This window comes from Falco punctatus (genome assembly GCF_963210335.1).
Source record: "Falco punctatus genome assembly, chromosome: 1".
Lineage (NCBI taxonomy): Eukaryota > Metazoa > Chordata > Aves > Falconiformes > Falconidae > Falco > Falco punctatus.
Window position 1 is genome coordinate 124,691,200 of NC_137580.1, and position 20,993 is coordinate 124,712,192.

Consider the following 20,993-nt stretch of genomic DNA (forward strand, 5'->3'; position numbering starts at 1 on the left):
CTCTGTTTTATTTTTTTATGTGTTTTAATCAGGTAATGCTTTCAGAGATCGCATTGCTTCAGGTTTTGCCTGCTTGGGCTCGAGCAAATGTAGCAGGAGTATTCGTGAGTGGAGTGTGATGAACCATAAATAATGAGGAGCCTCCCAGGAAAGCATCATGGAGCTGTGGAGGAGAAGGCTGCCCGGCAGCTGGTGAGGTCGCCCAGTGACTCATGTCCAGCTTTACAGGGACCTCCTGCCTGCCCGTGGGTAAGCCATGGCTTGGTGACCGTAGGTAAGCCATGGCACCGCGTTCTGCTTCGGTATTTCCCCCTCAGAGTGGGAGGCAGAGCCACGCAAGATGTATTAGCAGCCCCTGACCCAAGGGATTCTTGGTGTCTGCATGACCCTTTGCATCCTAGGGGGATTAAACGATCAGGCTGCTCGACAAAATAGTGGGATCGTCAAGGCAGATAGAGAGGACGTGATTATGGGTCTGTTTTGCAGCAGCAGTTTTGCAGATCTCAGGGGTCTAGTAGGGAAATCTGTGAGGGAAAAGGGGTGCCTGGGAAAAAAAGTGCTGTACCCCAAAATTAGGAGACCCTGAAAGATAGCATCCAAAATAACAGCACACTCACTGGGCTCGTCCCCGGTGCTGGAGGGCCAAGGATGTCTCTGTGCTGAGGCTTGGGAACGCAGAGGCATGGCACTGCCCAGCAGTGGGAGGCATTTTTCTGAAAGCTTCTCCTGAACTTTTAAAGTATTTTTTCAGCTTCAGAACCTGTATATTATAAAGAAAAATTCCTCACGTTGTTAGCATCACTTTCAGCCAGCAGCTATCATTAGTTCCAGAGTCTGTTGCCAGCAGCAGCACCGGTGATTTACTTCGTTTGCTGCAAGGCTAGAGGATGAGCCGCTTTTGCCTTTTCTGAGTTTCCCACATTGCCTCTTTGCTCACGAGGAAGCAAAATTCCCCATGAAAATTGGGCTGCCACCACATCAGGAGACTGCCAGCTACCACCTCCAGGTGTGGCTGTCTTGGAACGCATTTAAAAACCCACTCTGAACCCATTTCTCCTCCTCTGTATTTTTCCCAATATAGTTTTCCTCCTCAGCCTGAGCTCCTGGTGCTGGTTTGAAGGGACGGCCGCCCTCTGCTACTGGCCAGGTGGCCAGTGGCATGTCCTGTGCCGGAGCAACCCGTCCTGATCCCACTGATGTGGTTTGTTTGCCATGCTTGGTTTTGCTCCCTTGCTCACCCCATCACGCTGCTCCTATTTTTAATACCAAGGGATAAACCCGTCTCTTCGCTACATCTCTTACACGTCGCAAGCAGCACAAGGTATTAAGTTGAGCACGTCTGTGTTCAGCACCTGCCAGGCGGGTCCCAGTGAGGAATGCATCGGCTCTTCCCTGTCACCAGCCCTGAATTACAGTGTTTCTTCCTCTGCAGGAGATGCTTTCCTCGGCTGGAATGACAGCCCCCGGTGTTATGCTGGGAAAAGCTGCCGACTACAAGCCCCGGGAGCTCCTGTAGTTCTTTCAGGGAGAACAAGCTGCAACCAAGCCAGGAAAACTTGTACTCTAGGACTTTATCTCCTGGAATGTATCCTGAAATGGACGGGATGCTGGCCTGGGATGCGAAGCTGAATGAGTGTTGTGTCCTCACAGCTTCAGTGACGTGCTCTGGACACCTGGGTCAGGACCCTGGTCCCCACTACAATTACTGGAAAAAATCCCAGTGCTGCTATGGAGCCAGCATCCTTGTGGGTCGCCAGGTCAGGATACTCGCAGCATCTTGCTGACGGCAGGATCAGAGCAGCTTTAGCAGCCTTTCCAGACTCGCAGGGCTCCCCAAAGGCATTGCTCCACTGCAGCACCCCTGCTCAGCACTCCCACGAGTTGCTCTGCCTTTTGAGGTGCTGCACCTGGAGCCGTGCTGGGGAAAAGCAATATACTCATGCTTTCTCCTGAAGTTCCATAACAAATCGCACACATGCATTTTAAACTGGGTTTATTAGACTCTTTGAGTCAATTTCTAAAGACCTAACCTCAGCATAAATCCTCCTCTCAAAAGCCACATCTGCAGCATGTGGTCAAGACTCAGTTTGCCCCCGGAGGCAAGCTCCTGCGCTGGGGTGGTGTTAGATCTTAACTCTGGGGCAGCGCACAGACCTTGGAGATCTCGCTCCCGCAGCAATCAGCCTGTGCTGGGAGCTGCCAGGGACCGCGTGTGTTACCCCTCCTGTGTGCACGGCCGATGGAGAGGAGGTTGGCAGCCAACTCAACATCCCGCACAGTGACAGCGGAGCCATCGGATCCTCTCCCCACCTGCCAGAAAGGGGGAACTTGCTGTGAAGCGTTCTGCTTTGTGGCACTTTGCCTTTGATTAATGAAGAGTGGCCAGAGAAGGGAACTGGTGCTGTGCCATCGCATACCAGAGAATTACATCTTCTTTGGCCAGATGATGGGTTCCTTCTGCTTTTGAAAGGGAGAAGCCCTGCGGCCACGTGGGTCACATCAGCCACTGCTCGTGGACTTCTCTGCACGGGGAGAGTGCCACTTGCTGTCAGGTTGGGACGGCGAGACGTGCTCTGACTGCATGCTGAGCCGTGCGTAGTGTGGTACCCGTCCTGCTGCTACCAGGAGGAACCCCAGAAGGTAAATGCTGATTTATGCTGTGTACGGTGCCTATTAGACCCTGCATGGAGCAGTCAGTAACGCAGAGGTCACGTGTGGGTTGTGCTGGTTGTGTTGAATGTGAAAGTGGGGAATAGTTCAAAACCCTGTAAAAGATGGGGTTGTGTTCTTCATTACTGTGGTGAGTTAGGAGCGTTTCCAGGGGAAGGCATGTGTTGGGCTGGTAACGAGCTCTCCTTTGGCACAGGCAGAGTGCTGAACGCGTGTGAAAACTGGAGGCTGAAGGCAGCAGATGCGAGAGGTGAAGAGGAGGGTGTTTGCAGCTGCGGGTACCAGGGTGTCCAGGGCAGCGCATGCTGCAAGGGACCGGTGGCAGGAGGATGCTGCTAGTCTCCCCACTGGGTCCCAGCCTGCCCAGGATGGACAGCAAGCTGGAGGCTATGGATGGCTGCAGGAGAGGATGGCAACCCCCTCCTAACATCTTCAAAAAGGTTGAAGTGGACATTGAAGGGTCTTAGCAGCAGTTTCCAGGTAATGTCATGCACAAGACTGACCGCACACCAGCTGGGGGTGGGTTTCACAAAGTGTTTTTCAGTCTTGCCCAAGCACTTCTCCCTCCCAGATCCCAAACGATGATGCTGTGCTGAGGGCAAACATGACGTGACAGGAGCCAAACCATGACATGAACTCAGGGGCGTGCGAAGGTAAAGAGCTAAAAGGCAGCTGGGACTTGTTTTCCAGGTGGGTTTACAGGACATTGCTTTAGCCTCACCCTCTCTGTTTACTGCAGGGTGCAGGTGGCCTTAGAATTGGTCCACTTGTTCCTTGTGGCTTCTGATGTTGATCTGGTAGCAGAAAGGCTGAAGCATTGGACCTGTGGCTGTGGTTTATCCAATGGATTTGGGAAGCAAGTGACTAATGTCACAGTAAACAAGTGGGGCTGGGTGTGCCACACAGCTCAGCATCTTTCTGCTGGTGGCATCTGTGGTGGGACAGATTGGTGACAGCTGGTGGCTTGTTCTTGATTTGGGAATAGATTAAAATAATGTAAGGAGCAAGCGAGGCACTGTTGGGGGGTGTGTGTCTCACTGTGTTGCCATCTCCTTGTGCTGCAAAATAATGGAATAGGGATGTGTCTCCAGCTCCTCCCGTACCACCTCCTGAGCCCTGGCCAGCCACAGCACTGTCCCCTTCTCAGATCCCAGAGGATGCTGCAACCCCCTCACTGCCAGGACTTGCTCCTTGTGAGATGCAGCACAGAGAATTTAAAATGTCTCATTACAGTGGAACAGACATGGTTCTGCTGTAGTCTGGCTGCACGTGGAAAAGCCCTCCCTGGCTCTTGCAGAAGGGCTCCTCTCTCCTGGAGTTAGTCATGCAAAAAAGATTTCAGGAAGGTCTGCTGGAATCTCTCCCACTGTGTGCATTTGTACTGCAGCAATAGTCATTACTGGCTGCAATTGCGGATTTTTCCATTATTAGGGATGATACGAGCACACGTGCAGGCCCCCTCCTCCCGTGTGCTGGTGCCAGCTGGCCCTGCCCTTCCGTGTGTGCACGGAGCAGAGAGAGTCCATGAAAATCTGCCCCGGCTGGATTGCCAGCTTTCTCTTGGGAGAAAACAGCTCTCTGGTCCCTGCAAAAGCCCCCTTGTGACTTCAGCAGCTTTCAGCCGAGGGAAGTCTTTGTGAAGGAAGAAACAAACAAAGGCAGTGCAGTTCTCCTACATGCAGTGTTTTAGACCTGGTTTCTCAAAAATGCAACGGTTTAGACCTGGTTTCTCAAAAAGCAGCAGGGTTCAAGGCAAACACTGGGTGGCATCAGACAGAGCAGCCTGGAGATGGGTTTTGTTCGTTCTTCACTAACGGGACAAACCCGTGTGTGGCGTGTTGGCATTTAATGAGGCTTGAATTCTGCATTTCTTTTGAAATTGGATGGTTGCCTTGGGACAAATCCTTTTGGCGTTGCTGGTGAGAGTGGAGGTGGCTGCCCTGGGGGGCGGAGGGGCTGTAGGGAGCACTGCGGGGCTATGTGGGTCACCACTTCTTACCTGCTGGCACGGACAAGCTTTAACACCCTGAGGAATGGAGCGGAGACTAAGAGAAGGCAGGGAGGCTGTCGCATGAGTGTGAGGGGAAAATCCCCCTTCTCCAATGTTTGTCCTGGCTGCAGATGTGGGAACTTCAGCACAAGCACCTACAGGCAAGCCTCCAAGAAAGCATCCCAGACCTGCAGCGCCTGAGGGGGTGACAAAGAGGCAGAGAAGCTGCCGGTTATTCCCGCTGCTCCTGGCTGGAGCTGGCTGCAGGCATCGACCTTGGAGTTGTGGGAAAATTCAAGTCTGAGCTTTGTGGCTTTGTCAGATCTGGACTCTGAGCGTTCACTCCCATATCTACGTAACGGGAAGAGAACAGCGAGAAGCTATGGTGATAGCTGCATGGAGCTGGCCGAGCACCCAGCACCAGCACCCTAAATACAGCCCTGCCTTCCCCCCGCGGTACACAACCCGAGCTGCTCATTACTGTTGTCCTACACAAGGGCATGAGCCTACGGAGGCAGCAAGCCTCAGCCAGCCGAGCTTCTGCCTTGGAAGTGTTTGCTTTGGATCATTACTTATTTCTTTTTACACCCATCTTCCAGCAGAATTAAGGACAGTAATGGGAAGAGCCCTGTAACGCTGCTTGCACAGTCTTAAAATGCTTTATGCTCATTGCAGTTCTCATCTTACAGCACCTTTGGGAAGAGAGACAATATTAAAATGCCCATTTTACAGCATCGTGCACTCGCCACTACTGAAGAAGAAATCCTTAGTAGTGTTGGCGCTGGAGACAAAATATGAATATATGTGAATTGCACGTATCCAATCTCATTGCAGTAAGCTCAAAATGGTGCAATTATCCTTATTTTTATGCTCATATGTGATTTAGAGTGACTAATTGCTGAGAATTCCTCCCTCCTAATTGTCTGCAAAAGGAGTGATTTCAAAGCACAGTAATTGTGGCCACTGCCAAAGGGAATAGGAGATAAAAGCAACTCCTCTTACCTCCAAATGGCCCCACATGTGTTCCCTGTCCATAGCAACAGGCACAGTTTGTACTGGAATAATGCATCAACTATATATTTAATCTTTCACCCAAGGATCTAAAATTGCTTTCCAATGAACCGTTAGCTGAAGGATCCTGGCACAGCCCTGATTAAACAAGCAAGCAGACATGGGAGCTAGCTGTGAAACCGCCCAGCTTTGTAGCGCTGGGAGGGAAGAGAGCCGTCCCGTGATTGTGCTACGTGGGGAAACTACAGCTGAGAAGGGACAGGCAGGTCAAACCCACTGTTTCAAAGATGTTTTGGACACATTACAGTGATGCTACAGCCTCCTGCTCTGAGCTTGGTGCTGGCGGTAGCCAAATGAGGTAGTTTAAAGGTTACTGGGCGGCTTTCTAGGGGGCTCTGCAGAGAAATGAAATACCCTTGGAGCAATGATCTCTAAAGGGAGAGCTGCAATGCCATGGGGCGGGGGGACAACAGTTTGTGGGGGCTACCAGCCCAACAGAAAATCGATTGCTGACAAGACTCTTCTGCTAAGGTCTGAGGTGTCCCAGGGAATGGGCCTGTGAGTGGAAGTCTTTGGGAGCCACCAGTTTAAAGACTGCAGGGACCACAGACATCTTCTGCCCTACCTGAGTGTGGGCCACCTCCAGCTCTGCAGGAGCACCAGCATCCATCACAGAGTCCTGCGGCACCAGCTGGAGCTCTTGGAAACCTAATTCCCAAATACCAGCTCCCCTTCTGTGTTCACAGCCCCTGCCGCTAAGCCAGGAGACCCAGAGAGACCCACGCTGTGGGCAGCACTCAGCACGGCTCCTGGCGGCAGGTGGATACGATGCCTTGGGGCTTTGCCCAGGTCTACCCCAAAAGGCTTGGAGAGGGGGATCGGTGCTTGGCCAGGCTGTCACATAGCAGCTCCAGGAGTGTGTTGCAGCACAATCCTGCCCCAGGAATGGGGAGATTCAGGGGTCTGCAATCATCAAAGCACTTCACATCCCCAAAACCACGGGCAAAGCCTCCTCAGCTGTGTTGTCCTCCAGCGTCCTCAGCATCTCCCAGGGCTGGAGCTGTGCTGCTGACCTGGCCGGCTGGAGATGTCAAGGGCAGGAATTTCTTTTTGGCTTTTTCACATTCTCAACTTGTGGTTCAGTGATCAGAAGGAAGATAACTTCACGTTTCTGGCAGATCAAGAGAGGACCACTGCATTAGTTCTGTGTCACCGAGGAGAGCTTAAATATTGTGATTCGAAAATTCCAATCTCGCATAGTCTACTCAGACATGCAGGGGAAACCTTTGCAATTAGATTCCCTGGGTGCTAGCAGGAGGGCAGAAGTTACTCCTTTTTTTCTTTCCCATGACTTTATTCTTCTGCGATTTTAGAGCAGAAGGGGAAAAAAAAAAGCCCGTTTGATTTTCTTCATTATGCTAAGCCAGGTTTTTCTTTCTGATTGCCAAAGCATGATAAATGGAACAGAGATTACCTAGAGATTTTCAAAGATTTGCTTTCAAATTTTATTTTTCCTAAGCCTCATTAAGCTTGCAGGTTTTTATCTACGCTTTGTTCTTACAGTAAAGTAGCATTGCCATGTATTAATAGCCATTTTTTTTCATTTGAAATTAAAACCAGATAGAGGCTTCTCATGCTTTGCTTTCAAATCCTATTTTAAAAAATATTGATCATGTGTGTGTTGTTTTTCTTTTCCTCTGACCCTGCCAGCTCTGTAAAGGACAGTCACTAACGAAAGGCTTTCAGTCATGGATTACTCTGCATTACTGGTGCAGTTTTGTAGATTCAGGGACATATTTTAAAAGGTATAACATATAGATAAAATAAAAATGTGGTTTCCAACAGAGACACAGGCAAGATAAGTAAGATTTAAAAGCAGGAGCTCTGCAATTAGGGGTACCCAGCAGCTTAGACATGATGTGCCAAGGTGCATCTTTCAAGAGCTAGATGCTGTTGAAAGATCTCATCCTCCAGACTTTAGGAAAAATGGCCAAAAATCATCTCATGGCTGAGAGCCCCCAGGCGCAGCCTGTGTGCTCCTCTTTAGGAGAGGTCTGGAGGAGGGTGGCAGTGACTGGGCATGAGGGCAACATGGGGCACACACAAAAAAGCCACCCAAATATACCTGATGGGGTTTCTTCTGCCAGAGCCAGGAGAACTGACCTACCTTCTGGGGTTTCCAGGTGAACATCTTCCTCTTTCTGTGCCCATCCATGAGCCCACAGAGGTCTTGAGGCAGCTTGAAGGTGTGACAGAAAGGTCCCCTTGAGCCACTTTCCTGGTGTAGGAAACAGCTTCCTCACCTGTGGTGGGACAGTGTGACAGTGCAGGAGCTGGCTGTGTCCTCCGAGTTCCTGGGGAAGCTGCTGGAGATAAAAGACCCAAGGCAAGTTTCTCTGTTGGTGCGTTGCCCTGTTATCACAGGAATGGGGAACGCAGGTGCACAGAGTGGGATGAGGACAGACCATCCTTAGGGTGCCACTACACCACCCCCAGCCATGCTGGGAGCACCACGACCTGGTGCAGGGGTGAAGCCCTTCATCCTGAGACCAGCCCACACCTGTCTCCAAAACTCCAGGTGCTCCTCGTGATCTTCTCTAGATGTGACCCCAGGAGCTCTGCTTGGACTGGAAAGCAGCTCTTTTGGAAAGGTTTGCTGTAGTTCCTCCAGACCCACTCAAGAAGCTCTAATAATAATTAACTGCCTTTCTATTTATAAATGAGAACAGCAGCGAGGAACTTGACTTACGTGGCTGAGGCCACCGCAGCCCTGGTGCTCCCACACCAGGCTCTCACCCTCTGCCATCCAGCTCTTTGTCTCCGCTGTCCTGCCAGAGCCCAGCAGCCCTGCCATCGTGCATGGGAAAGGGCATTTCCCAGGGATCTTTTCTCTGGATACACACTTTTTTTTTTTTTTTTTTTTTCTTTGCTTGTTGACAAGGGAATATTTTCCTTTTAAATGTTTTTTTTTAGCAGCTCTTACTGCACTTTGTAAAACAAACATTTCCCCAGCGCTCGATGTTTCGGATGATGTTATTGTTACTGGAAGGTCAGTGCGAACAGCAGAAAATGTATTTCTTGGTGGAGCCTGGGGACTTTGTGCCACCCGTCTCCCAGCAGCCAGATGGGATGCAGAGGACTGGTGGATCCTTTTGGCCGAGCCAGCTGGATGTGGCCTGCGTTGGGAAAGCATTTGGGTTTAGGTTAAGAGGCTGTAGCCCAAGGCTAGCTCTCGGCCAGCCTGCCTGCGGGAGGGGAGCATCACCTCCGCTTCGGCTGGGTCAGCTCAGCCGAGGGTCGAGCCAGGCTGACGCTGCCTTTCCTGGCTCTGCTCGCACGGGGTCTGGTCACCTGCAGCCAGTTCTGGGTCTGCCCACAGCTCTGCCTCTGCTCCCCTTCCCGACAGCGCCAGGCCCTGGACCCAACACTTCTGGGAGAGGCTGGAGAGAGTTTTTCCTCTAATCCATCCTCTCACTATCTCTGCTACATGCAGGATGCCAGATTCGATGAAAATGCTCTGATCTGTTCTGACAAATCCTCTGTTCCTAAGTAGATAATAACCAGAAAATCTTCCTAAATAAATCCTGGGTTTGGATCTGTGCCCACATTTGTTATGTTTTTCGTACCAATTAACTGCTCCTTCTTGCCCTGAATTGGGGGCATCCTCAGCCCCTCGAAGGAGAAAGGGGGCACAGATTTATGGCTGCTGAAGTCAGCATGAGGCCAGGTGGAGTTTTACGACTGTAAAAAAAATGAGAGTCTGATTGGCAGCATTAATGCACAAGTGACCAGAAACAGTCTCCGTGGCTGAGCAGGGATTAAAGGTTTCAGATAGCGATAATGCCAGACTGCAGAGGAAAGCGCTGCGATACCTTTTCATCACATCAGTAGTGCAATGAAGCGGTCACATGGACATGGAGGAGAGAAGAGGAAGATGTTAGAATAATACCCGTTGACTTCTCTCTTTTCCTTCAGCATCGAGTCGGTGTACTTGATATTGAGACATCCCCCGGCAAAGGGGAGCTTCAGGCTCCATCTGCCCCCAGACTCAGACCAGTCCTGGTGCTCCTGGCAAGGTCTGTGCGTGCACTAACAGATGAAACTTCCTTGAGGAGGTTCGCTGCAGGCACGCTGAAGGTGCGACCATCCCTGCTGGTGATGGCTGCCACATTGCTGTGAACACCAGCCACATACACAGCATCTGCGGGCCACATTTCTGACGTCCTCCTTCCATCTGCAAATCCTTGGTGTGTGTCCAGCTGCAGAACAAGGCTCTCGCTCATAAGAGAGGCGGTGGTGCCACCTTCAGCACAGAGCAGCAGGGCCTGGGGGGCTGAGCCCCTCTCCCAGCAGCCTGGGGCTCTTCCAGCCGGGCAGCACTTGCCTGGGAACCACTGCTTTCCCTTGGATGGATGCCTTGCACAGAAAACTGGAAATACTCTGATGAAAGGTTCTGCTATAGTTCTGCACTTCCCCTAAGAAAATGGAAACTCTGAGCAGCTTTTTTTTTTTGACACATCATTACCTGGTGAGTCTTCCTGAGATTCAGCCCAGTCCTCTACAATCCTCTTCGCCTCCCATGTTTCTGCCTCTGGAGCCTGTGGTCCCATGTGGTGAGTGCTCCTCACTTGCTGATGCTCATAAACCACAGCCCTGGGATGAGGGTATCACTGGCATCCTCATAGTTGCTCCTGGCTGGGAAGTTAAGGTAGAAACTGATCTTGCACCAGAGTCTTAAACCTCTTCCAGGCTGTGCATTGCCCTCATTTCTCATAAATGCTGTCTTGCTAATGCAGCCATCACACAGCGGTAACACAGCAGGAGCCACACTCCTTTGGGGTTAGGGAGGTATTGGAGTGAAAAAGCGATCCTCGAAACAGGTAGGTGGGGATGCTCTGGCCGCCTGGAGCAACATGTGGGCCAGGAGCATCCCCTAGAAGGTCACTGGAACAATCTCGTAAGGGATTTTGTACGGAGCCCTTTCTCAGACCCAAGTCCCTATGATCCCAGCAAGTATTTTGCCCACACCTTGCTCCAGGACTCCAGCTCACCCCCACCTCAACCACCCCTCTGCTCACCTCCCTCTGTGCACAGCAGCACAAGGGGGGTCAGCCCCAGCAACACCAACCTGTCTCAGCCTGCAAAGGGTCAGCGAAGGGTGACCTCGATGCCAGGGCTAGACTCACCGTGCATGGGCACAGAGGGCGAGGGATGCCATGGGGCAGCTCAGAAGCATTTAGATTAGAAAACACCTCTGCGATCATCCAGTCCAACCATTAACCCAGCACTGGCAAGCCCACCACTGAACCATGTCCCTAAGCGCCACATCTATGCGCATTCTAAACTCCTCCAGGGATGGTGATTCCACTGCCTCCCTGGGCAGCTTGTTCCCATGCTTCACCACCCTTTCAGTGAAGAATTTTTTCCAATATCCAATCTAAACCTCCCCTGGTGCAGCTTCAGGCTGTTTGCTCTTGTTCTGTCCCTTGTTATCTGGGAGAAGAGACGGACATCCCACAGCCCCCACCCCGCCTACAGCCCCTGTCCGGCAGCTGTAGGGAGCGATATGGTCCCCGCTGAGCCTCCTTTTCTCCAGGCTGAACCCCCTCAGCTCCCTCAGCAGCTCCTCATCAGACTTGTGCTCCAGCCCCTTCCCCAGCCCCGTTGCCCGTCTCTGGACACGCTCCAGCCCCTCAGTGTCCCTCTGGAGGGACCCAAACCCAAACCCAGGACTGGAGATGCAGCCTCACCAGTACCGGGCACAGAGGGACGATCGCTGCCGCGGTCCTGCTGGCCACGCTGTTTTGGATACAAACCAGGATGTTGTTGGCCTCCTTGGTCACCTTGGCACACCGCTGGCCCATGTCCAGCCAGCACCCCAGGTCCTTTCCCACCGGGATGCAGCACGCTCGCTGGTGGAGGGGGGCCGGGGGCACAGCTGGCTGGTCCAGCACCTTAAGAGATGGGATAACTGTGGTAGCAAAACCAGCCCTGCAGATGCAAACCTGCCGCTGCCTGGTCGCTGCGGGATGTCCCGCAGTGCTGGGGGGGTGCGCGTGCTGTCCCAGCCCTGCACCGCGGCGCTGTCACCGGGAGGTGGCACAGCACGAACGGAGATGCTCCGGGGGAGCGCACCCGCGCCGGGCGGGCTGGGGTCCGCGGAGCCCCCGCGCACCCCCGGGGGGACCCGAGTGATTCATTAGGGCAGTTTCAGGAAAGAGAAGAAAAGTCTCGCATCTTCTTTCTCGGAAACGCGTTGTGCAAAGTCCTTTCACATGGGAGGGGGGACAAAAGGGCACAAACGCAGCATTTTATTTGGAGAAAAGGGAAAAAAATGAGCACATTTCTCCCCCTTCGAAAAGACGCAGCTGTCAAGACACTCACTCCCCTGTGTCCCCATGGCCTTTCCGCATGAGCAGAGCCCCTGCTGACTCCTGTTCCTCTGTCTGGTGCCCTCATTCCCTGCTCTAACGTCCAATCTGTCAGCGTGCTCCTTAAGGAAACCCCACTTATGGCTTACATCGCATTAATAGCCCGCAGCTTGCGAAGGTTTTTCCTGCAAAAGTGCAAGGGCTGGAGGTCTGGGTGGCTGAGCAAGGACAGCTCGGCCCCTCAGCCTCCCACCTGCAGGGCTGCGTCTGCCGATTCCCCGGTGGGATCAAATGCCTTTTCCCCATGGAGAGGTTTAGCCCATCTTCCCTTGTGGGACACTCCTTAGGCACCTCTGCCTGAGGGGATACAGCTGGAAATAGCAAAGCAGTATTTCTTTTTTCCTGAACACTGGCAATTTTCCCTTTCTAGCAAAGGCAGAGCAGAGGATGTAGGAGGAAGAGCTCAGCCCTAACAGTCCAGCAGCAAGATTTGCTTTTAATGAAACACTGATCTACAGTGCTAGAAACGTCACATTTCATGAGAATTTTGTCTACCTTTCACCTGAATGGATGATTTTGAAATGCATTGCTGTTATTGGTAAAACGTATACCATACCACATAGCCCATGCCCAGTTTGTAACAAAACCCGAAGGTGATTTCTTCCCAGAAAATAGTTCCTTGTCTCCCAATTTTCCCTTTTTGGGTTTACGTGTCAGAAGTTAACCGAAACACTTAGAGGGGTCCCAAGAGAACAGCAACCAAGCACCTCCTTTGGCCACTTTTTGGGGTCCTTTGGGTGCAGGAGCACAAGGAGAGGGCAAGTGATTGCTGCCCCTTCCCCAGCTGCTCCCTGGCTCAGGGGTCCCTAAGCTGGAGGGGCTTAGCAGCTCCCCATGGGTGGCTTTCTTTTGCATGAATTTGTGCTGGCACTTTTTAAAGCCCCCTCAAATTTTAACTTTCACAGCACCCTCATGGATGCAGCTAACTCGGTGTCATGCCCTCCTATCTCAGGCTGGAAGAGTCAGCACAGGACACCCCCATGGAGGGCATACGGGGGACACACAGAGCTGCTGCTCCTTGTCCCTCCCACTCAGACGGTCCTCACCTGTTTGCCACTGTAACTGCTGCAGCCAGTCTTCCAGAAAAGTCCAGGATGGTAGATAGATGTTCTGTAAATGAAAGAAATCAGATTTAAAAGATGTTGTGCAACCATTTGCTCCCAGAGCCCGTTTCTTGCTTTTCAGTCCCTTGTGAGAGACAATTACAAATCCCCGTGGGAAATGCGGTAGAGCCCTGCTACATAATGTTGGCAGGAGTCTCCTGTCTTATCCTGAGAGGTAAAAAAAATAGCAGTTTCAAGGTCAGTTATTTCTCAAATTAAAGCAAAAAAAAATATTCTTGCTTTTTGTTGTTCTTTCTGAGTTCCTACTTAGCATCCTGAAAACCCTTTAGAGGATTTGCATTTGGAACATGAATTTCTCACAGTGAGGCCAAAGAAAACCAAGGTGCGTGGGTGGAGGAAGCTGTGGCCCATGCCAGCAGCCAGTGCCAGCAAGTTGATGTGCTCAGCTGCCTAAGGTGAGGCCAAGCACTGCCTCAAATCCTCCTTGCACCCCAGGGCACTTGCTTTAAAGTCAGATAATAAATGTTTGCTAGGACTGGGAACACAGAAAATATTTCCAGTACCCAGAGCAGACTTTGCCCCTTAGTCCATCTGTGGACGCAGTACTTAAGTAGCTGAAGAAACCAAAGAAATACTATTTTTACAGCTCAATCCTGACAGTACTAACCTCCCGCTTTGCAGCAGTGCTCCAGCTGCTGAGTTGCCGCTGCCCATTATCTCCGTGGAGGCTTGCTGAGCCTGATGTGTTGTTGTTGGAGGCTGGAATCCCACCGGGGTCTGGGGCAGGTGATGGGGGGCAAAAATAGCTTTGTTGACATGCCTGAATTAGAAGGAAGATGTCTTAAGTCATCTTGATAGGTTTTGCAGTCGGAGGAGCTGATGGCTGGGCAGGCTCCTGGCTCCCAAGGCCCTGGGTCACGGAGTGGGAAGACTGCTGAAAAGAAGGGAGTTGCTCAAAGCAAGGGTCAGGCTGGTGTGGCCACCTGCAAGAAAGCTGATTATAGGTGTTATAGGTTCCTGTGGCTGCATCCATTTACCCAGGAGAGACGAGGTTGTTAATGGCAGTGACAATTCTTCCAGCAAACCCATGCCATTTTACTGCCACAGTGACACAGAAGGACCTGCTCCGGCTGGCCCCAGATCCACGGGAGGGATTTACCTGTGGCATGTGGGCTCCCACTGACATCCATCAGCCACCTCTGACCCAACCCAAAACCTCTCCAGGGACATTGGTTACTAGTCTAGATGACTTCTCACCTTTTCAAGTAGACAAAATTCCTTCTGAGAAGCCTAAGACCCTGAGGGAGGGATGCATTCGGTCCTCATGCCGGTGGCATCCACCATGACCACAGACGTACAGGTGCATTTCTAGCTCAGCTGCTGCACAGCCCATGTCCTCCCTTCCTTGATCATAAACCACCAAGTGATGTCTGTGCCAGGATAAGGATGCACAGGGACAAACCGGACACCTACATTTTGCCTAGAACATAAGTTCATGAACTTCTGTTATCATTCAGGAGTGATCTAATTGAAACTTCATGACTTACACAACCATCTCTTTCTCTGTCCTTCTCTTTCACTCTTTTAAAAAACATTTCCTGCTTTTTCCAGCTGGACAAGCTATCCTTCTGCCTGCTTTGAAGTAAATATTTTGTTGGGTTTGGCTGCTGTCACAGCCACACATAGTCTTCTGCCTGATACTTTATCCATCTGTTGCTAAAGAGAATATTTTGAGCTGAAAGTCTCCAAAGGGTTTTGAGGTACTGAGTAGAATTAGGTTGTACCGATGGAAGAGAAAAATCTTCTTCTCGGCTCTCACGTGCATAGTAATTCAAGCTGAAGTACCTTAAAAATTAAATACTCTGAGACATGGTTGTTACGACATCCTGGTACTCATGTGCTGCAAACCGGAGAGCACATGCTGGTTGCACTCTAGCTGAGGAGCTGATACACCCTGTCCCCCCCCTCCACACGGGGAGATGGAGTCCAACCCCGATTTCCTCTTTTGTCTCAAGTGAAGAGTTGGACTCCTGCGCCATGGAGGTTGCCAGCATCTGCCTTGCCTCATTTCTTCTGCTTGAGGAACATCTGGCTCTGCTCTGGGACAGCCGCGCATAGCCGGTTGTGTTGCATCAAATGAGATGTGCTCACTGTGATAAAGCCTCTAATGGGTCTGCCCGCTAGAGATGCTCGCTGCCCTCACGGCATGCTCTTCCAGAGCAGACACAAATAACTTTCTGTTTGATGATGGTCCTGTCTCCTGTTTTGGGTTTGTTTTTTTTTTCCCTCAGGTTGCTCTAAAGAAAGGATGTTTTTTGCTCATTTGACCTACGAGATCTAGAGGTGCCTGCCTGGGAGAAAGCACGCATGGCCACGAACTGCTGCTGCAAAGAGGGGATACAGGAGGGGCTGCGAGGAGCTGCACAGGGCTGGGGTGCGTTGCCTTCACCCCGCGGGGTGTGTGCAGGCGGGACACTACAGGCAGCCCCATGATGGGATTCCTGCAGGACACCAGCCCTTCGCTTAACATCCCTCAGCTTAACCCTGTTCCTATTCTGCAGAAGTTTGTCTCATAGCTATTTTGAAGCTTGCATCACTGCTTTTTGTGAAGTTCCTTGAAATTCTCAGAAGTACCACTTTTTGTTCTTGCTTACTTGCACTTACGGGGAATTGTTTAACTAGCATTTGATCTAGACAACGTTCCTATCTCTATCACAGCTGGGAGAGGATGAGGAGACCTGCAATGCTCTGTCATTCCTGTCCAGACATTTGTCAAATATCCCTTGGCTCCCAAAACCTTGTAGGGTGAAACGTTGCCCCCGAGTTCCCAAACTCTGAGCACCCATGTGCTTTGCACCCCTGGTCTCAAGCACTCAAAACCTACTGGCTGGCACTGCTTTCCTCACCCTGGAAGGCACGGAAAGCTCTTTGCCATCGCTCCAGGATGCCTGTTTGGGGCATGGTGCTTGAGGCCAGCACTGGAGGCGGCTGGTGGTGAATGGCCCTTTGTGCGCTTTGTTGCTTTGCTGCATAAAGAGGGTATTATTAAATCTAATAAATAAGAATCTCCCTGCTAATAAAACTATGTTATTGCATGAGTTACTGTGGGGAATGTGCAGCGTTCGCAGCAGGCAGCTGCCTCACACACTTTGTGCTGGCATGATGGGTGCAGCCTGCAGCACGGCTGACGGGCCGGTTCAGGTTTATCAGCAAAGACCCCGCATGCACGGAGGGCTCGTGCTGTGCTGGAAAACAAGGAGAATTACCCAAATGTTAGACTGCTTTTGGAACTGGTTTGCATGCTGGGTCCGGGTGCTTCTCACCAGGCTGCTGTCAGCCCCTGCACTCAAAAAGCAGGTAGAGCGATTGCAGCTGCTGGGGGATGGTTTGTCCCTGCAGCCCTTCAGCGGAGGGCAGGGGAAAGGACGGAGGCGGAGGTGACCTCTGAAGGGAGTGTTTAAGAAGCCAGTTCCAGTTCATTTCCAGGAAATCTCTCTCTTGTTCTTTTTTTTTTTTTTTTTTTCTTTCTTTCTCCCCGCCCCCCCCTCCCCCCCCTCCCAATGGAAAAGCTAAGTCCTCATGAACTTTTTGAGAACTTTTGTTCGTTCTCTCTTGCCAGATAAGCCTGGCTTTGTGCTGGTGACAGAACCCCTTTCTCCAAGCACTGGCCGTGGGCCAGGGCCTGGAAATCTCGACTGCGTGCTGGCAATGCCACAAGCCCTGTCCCCCTTCCTCCCGGGTTAATGCAAAGCTCCAGCACCATCCAGCTCACCTTTGGGGACCACTGTGGGTCTTTTCTTCTGCCTGTGCAGGAGATGATGGATCTGGCTCTGCTTGTCTTCCCCTGCAATGGAAAGTCCTGAATATCATGGAGGATAATCTGTCCGATTTGTGGTAGCAGAGGGTGAAGTGGGTTGGTGGTAGTTACTTAGAAGAAACAACTGTGCAAGTGGTGTTGGAAGAAGGAGATACTCTTCACCCCAGAAAAGGAAATGCAGCTCCCACAGGATTTCACACCTCAGTCCTGCTCTCTGCTTCCTGGTTTTCCCTCTGTCCCAGTGCACTCCTCTTCCCCTCTCCAGCTCCCAGAGATGCTCTCTGGGACAGAACTTGTTTGCGGGGCATCTGTTACTGTTGGCATCTTTACATCATTTAAAGACCTCCCAAGGGTTGGGTCCCCTCTTGCTGTGTGGCAGACAAGATTTCTCTGTTAAAGAAGTGAGGGTCTGTGTGTAAAAGCAGACATACAGGAGGAGGGAAACCAGTGTATGGCACAAGTCCACTCAAACCAGCAACCACCACAGCAGAATGGTCTCTCTCACCAGCAGCATCTCCAGGGGCACAAACCACAAAATGCTGATGAAAAAAAACCCAACAGGAATGGATCATACAAGCTGTCATTAAATTAGGAGGCTCAGGGCTTGAGGTCTCCACTGCTGCTGATAACTCCAGGGCACTAAATGCAACTCTTCCCTTTTACTGAGTTCCCGTTTCCCAGAGCTGAGTGTATGAACAGGTGACCAAAATGTTCGGTGATTTCACTTACCCATTTCCCAGGGGTGGGGAGTAGGAATGGAGCTGTTGTGCAACCAGGAGGGAAATATCTTTCTAAATACATGTCCTCCAACTGCCAAAATATGTTTTGAAGGCAAGTGGGGAATGTACACAAGCAGTGATTGCAACACAGCCACTGCTGCAGATTATATAAAGAGAATTGAACTCAATATTTTCTGTGAGAGTTTTAACCTTTGCAAATGAGCTGGGCACAGGAAGAACATGCCCGAGCTGTCAGGAGGAAAATCATAGAAACACAGAAAGGTTTGGGTTGGAAGGGACCATAAAAAATCATCTGGTTCCACCCCCCTGCCCTGGGCAGGGACCCCTCCCACCAGCCCAGGTTGCCCCCAGCCCCGTCCAGCCTGGCCTGGGACACTGCCAGGGATGGGGCACCCACAGCTGCTCTGGGCACCCTGTGCCGGTGTCCTGCCACCCTCACAGGGGAGAATTTCTTCCTAATATCCCATCTAAATGTCCCCTCTTTCAGTTTGAAGCCATTTCCACTTGTCCTATCACTACATTCCCTGCTAAGAAGTTTGCCCCCATCTTTTAATAGGCCCCCTTTAAGTACTGAAAGGCTGCAATAAGCCCCCCCTGGAGCCTTCTCTTCTCCAGGCTGAACAAGCCAGGCTGCTTTCTGGAGGGAGGAGTGACAAGCACTGGTCCCAGTGCAGAGGGAGGGCAGGGGTGAGCGCCCTGGCAGAGCCAGGCTCACGGAGACAGTAAACATGAGTGACTACAACCACTTGGCCACCAGCCCTGGGCCCTCTTCAGCCACCTCCATCCCCAGGGGATGATGTTTGAGCTGCTCAGCTGTTCCTGATGGTCCACAGCAGTGATGACATATGAGGGAGTAACGGTGGTTTCTATAGTGACATTTATTGGAAGGCTATAAAAATAGAGTGCAAATTTCAATAGGATGTTACTAAACACATAATAGGGAAATAGTCCCATACATTGGTGGGAGAGGGGCCCAGAAGGTTGGCAGCGTGTCCAGATTCCCTGATGCACCCAGATCCACCGAGCAAAACCTCAGTCCCCAGAGACGGGGCATGACCCTTCTTTCTGCAAATCTTTCTGTCCCCACGCCTGACAAGAGCTCTCACCAGGGCAGGCACTACTTCATCAACCAGACACTGGAAAGGCAGCCTGGGCTAGGGCTCAGCGAGACACCAGCAGAGTCCAGGTGAAATGTCTTCTGCATCAGAGAGGAGCCCTCAGCTGAGGCTTGCTGGAAAGGCAGTCTGTTCCTTCTCTTTGTGGTATGCTGATAACGGTAGTAAATATGTGCAGTATAACATCAGTTGGGTTAATACTGAGTAATGTGTACAAGAACATCTTAGACCTTTAACAGTCCTCCTGCTGAAGTTGTTTCCATTCAAAAGTTCCATCCAAAGTCAGATCAAAATTATCCTTTTCCTGCTCTCGGGAGAGTTCCAAGAACACCTGAAATGGGCAAGATAACACTGATTATTCCTCTGACTTTCAGTAGAAACGGTGATGCTCCTTTGCAGGAGGTACAGCTCCCCAACCCCTATGAGAGCTGTGTGTAGCAGCTTTGTGTGGGGAGCACATACACAGCAGCTCAGACCTCCAGTGCTCTCTGATATAAGATGCTGAGAGGCACTGGCTGCCCGTAGGTGTATGCATAGAGTAGGCTTCACCCACCAACGGACTGACATAAACATTCCTCATCTTTGCCACCAGCCTTGTACAAGCAGCAATAACCTGCAGCTTCAGGAACAAACATAGAAGCTGGGCGTGGGTATCCACCGAGGGTGCCCACCCCCTGGATGTGTGGTGTGCCTGGCCCCAGTGAGTGGAGTCAGGTAGCAACACTTTGCCTAGACTTGTTCCCACCATGCTAAATCCCAGCTGTGAAAAGAGCCAAACCATTTTTCACCACTTTCCCAGTAAAAGACCCGTTGCCCACCACCCCCACACGGAGGAGCAGCCTTCTGCTCCTGCACCAGCCTGGATCTCACTATGGCTTTTGTTCCCGCACACGCCTTTAGCATGTCTAGCCTCGAAACCACCTGCCTGAGCCAGAGTATTCAAAGAGAAGCTGTACTCCTCGAGGTTGCAGTTTCGTTTGGCTGTGGAGAAATGGAAGGAGAGTCAAAAATTAGCAGTCTGTGTTCCACCTTCTCAAAAAGTCATCTTCTTTTGCCTTTACCTTCCTCTAGTTTGCAGAAAGACTGCGACAGGGGCAGTGCATCTTCCATTGGGACCTTGTAGACTAGCAAAGAGGGAAACCTTGAAGAAAAAGAAGAAAAGAGATTCTTTCTCTGTATTGAGGTTCTGGGATTAAAACTTTCTGTCACGCCATGAGATGGATGTATGGATATTTTGCTGCAGGGATCACAGCAGGGTTGGATGTGGTGACATTACCAAATCAGATCCCCATACAGGGACTCTGAGCTCTTCATCCCTCTCCAACTGAGATCCCGTTTCTGCCCACCACACTGGGCACATTTTAGGGATGAGGTAGTGTTGAAAACACCGTTCATCCCATATTTTGTACTTACCGCTCCTGACGAGCTGCACTTGGAAAAATCCTCAAAATCTCAGCATGGAGAAGATCAGCGTGCTCTGGATCCTTGACCTTAATTTCCAGCAGATAGCCTTTGCCAAACTTGTTCTTCAGGTACTGAATGGAGCCAATGCACCTGCAGGGAAGGGAGGAAAAATGAGAGTTGTCAGTGTGAAACCACGGATGCCCCACCATTTGCTCCTTCCCGAATTGTACAGCCGGTGAAATCGCAAGGAGCACTTCATAGCACCCATGGCGATGGGCTCAGGTAGGTGAGGCAGGGGGAGAAGCCCCTGTCCCTGCATGGACCCTTTCCTGGCTCCGCCGCGTGCCGGCCGTGCTGCTGCCCACCGTAGCTGCCCAGACACCATGATGGCCACGCGGTCACACACTGCCTCCGCCTCCTCCATGTAGTGCGTCGTCAGGATGGCTCCCGACTCCTTGGTTTTCAGGGCAGCACGGATCGTTTTCCTGAGGACAAGGTGGGAGAAGAAAAAGTTAACACCCCCTAGGAATATCAGGCTCTTATACTTTTGTCTTTCCAAATGCTTTTCCCATAAAACAAGTGTAAAAGCTTTACATACAGCAATTTTAGACTGATGTGCACATGGTAATACTTGGAAATAATGAAAAAAAAATATTTTTGACTTAGGTGCCTCTGTGAATTCTTCCAAATCCCATATATGACTGTCCCCGAGTTTGGAACAAGGACAAAGGTAAAATGTTTCTTTCTTTCC

General features: G+C 51.1%; 2 protein-coding genes and 1 long non-coding RNA gene across 4 annotated transcripts in view; 1 reads left to right on the forward strand and 2 right to left on the reverse strand.

The window, feature by feature from the left end:
• The window catches only part of LOC308067202, a 40,683-nt gene extending 21,930 nt beyond the window's left edge, over positions 1-18,753 (forward strand). The window contains exon 2 of the long non-coding RNA XR_013929490.1: positions 1-18,753. This exon is cut by the window's left edge and continues 18,298 nt beyond it. This is a non-coding gene — a long non-coding RNA (uncharacterized lncRNA).
• On the reverse strand, positions 8,601-17,291 carry LOC308067201 (uncharacterized protein; the record flags this gene model as incomplete). The annotated part of the gene is made up of 6 exons (XM_080395651.1): positions 8,601-10,366; positions 11,422-11,625; positions 13,149-13,212; positions 13,834-13,986; positions 16,939-17,010; positions 17,184-17,291. 6 exons carry the CDS (start codon positions 17,289-17,291, stop codon positions 10,296-10,298), a joined length of 672 nt encoding a protein of 223 aa, XP_080251777.1. The 3' UTR covers positions 8,601-10,295.
• ABCA10 (ATP binding cassette subfamily A member 10) overlaps positions 18,583-20,993 on the reverse strand; it is a 26,784-nt gene continuing 24,373 nt past the window's right edge. For both annotated transcript variants that reach the window (XM_080395431.1, XM_080395432.1), the window contains 5 exons: positions 20,608-20,727; positions 20,252-20,392; positions 19,900-19,979; positions 19,764-19,819; positions 18,583-19,169 (listed from right to left, as the gene is read on the reverse strand). In XM_080395431.1, the coding sequence (XP_080251557.1) occupies positions 19,071-19,169; positions 19,764-19,819; positions 19,900-19,979; positions 20,252-20,392; positions 20,608-20,727 (496 nt within the window). In that variant the 3' untranslated portion in view covers positions 18,583-19,070. The remainder of the gene's footprint in view (positions 19,170-19,763; positions 19,820-19,899; positions 19,980-20,251; positions 20,393-20,607; positions 20,728-20,993) is intronic.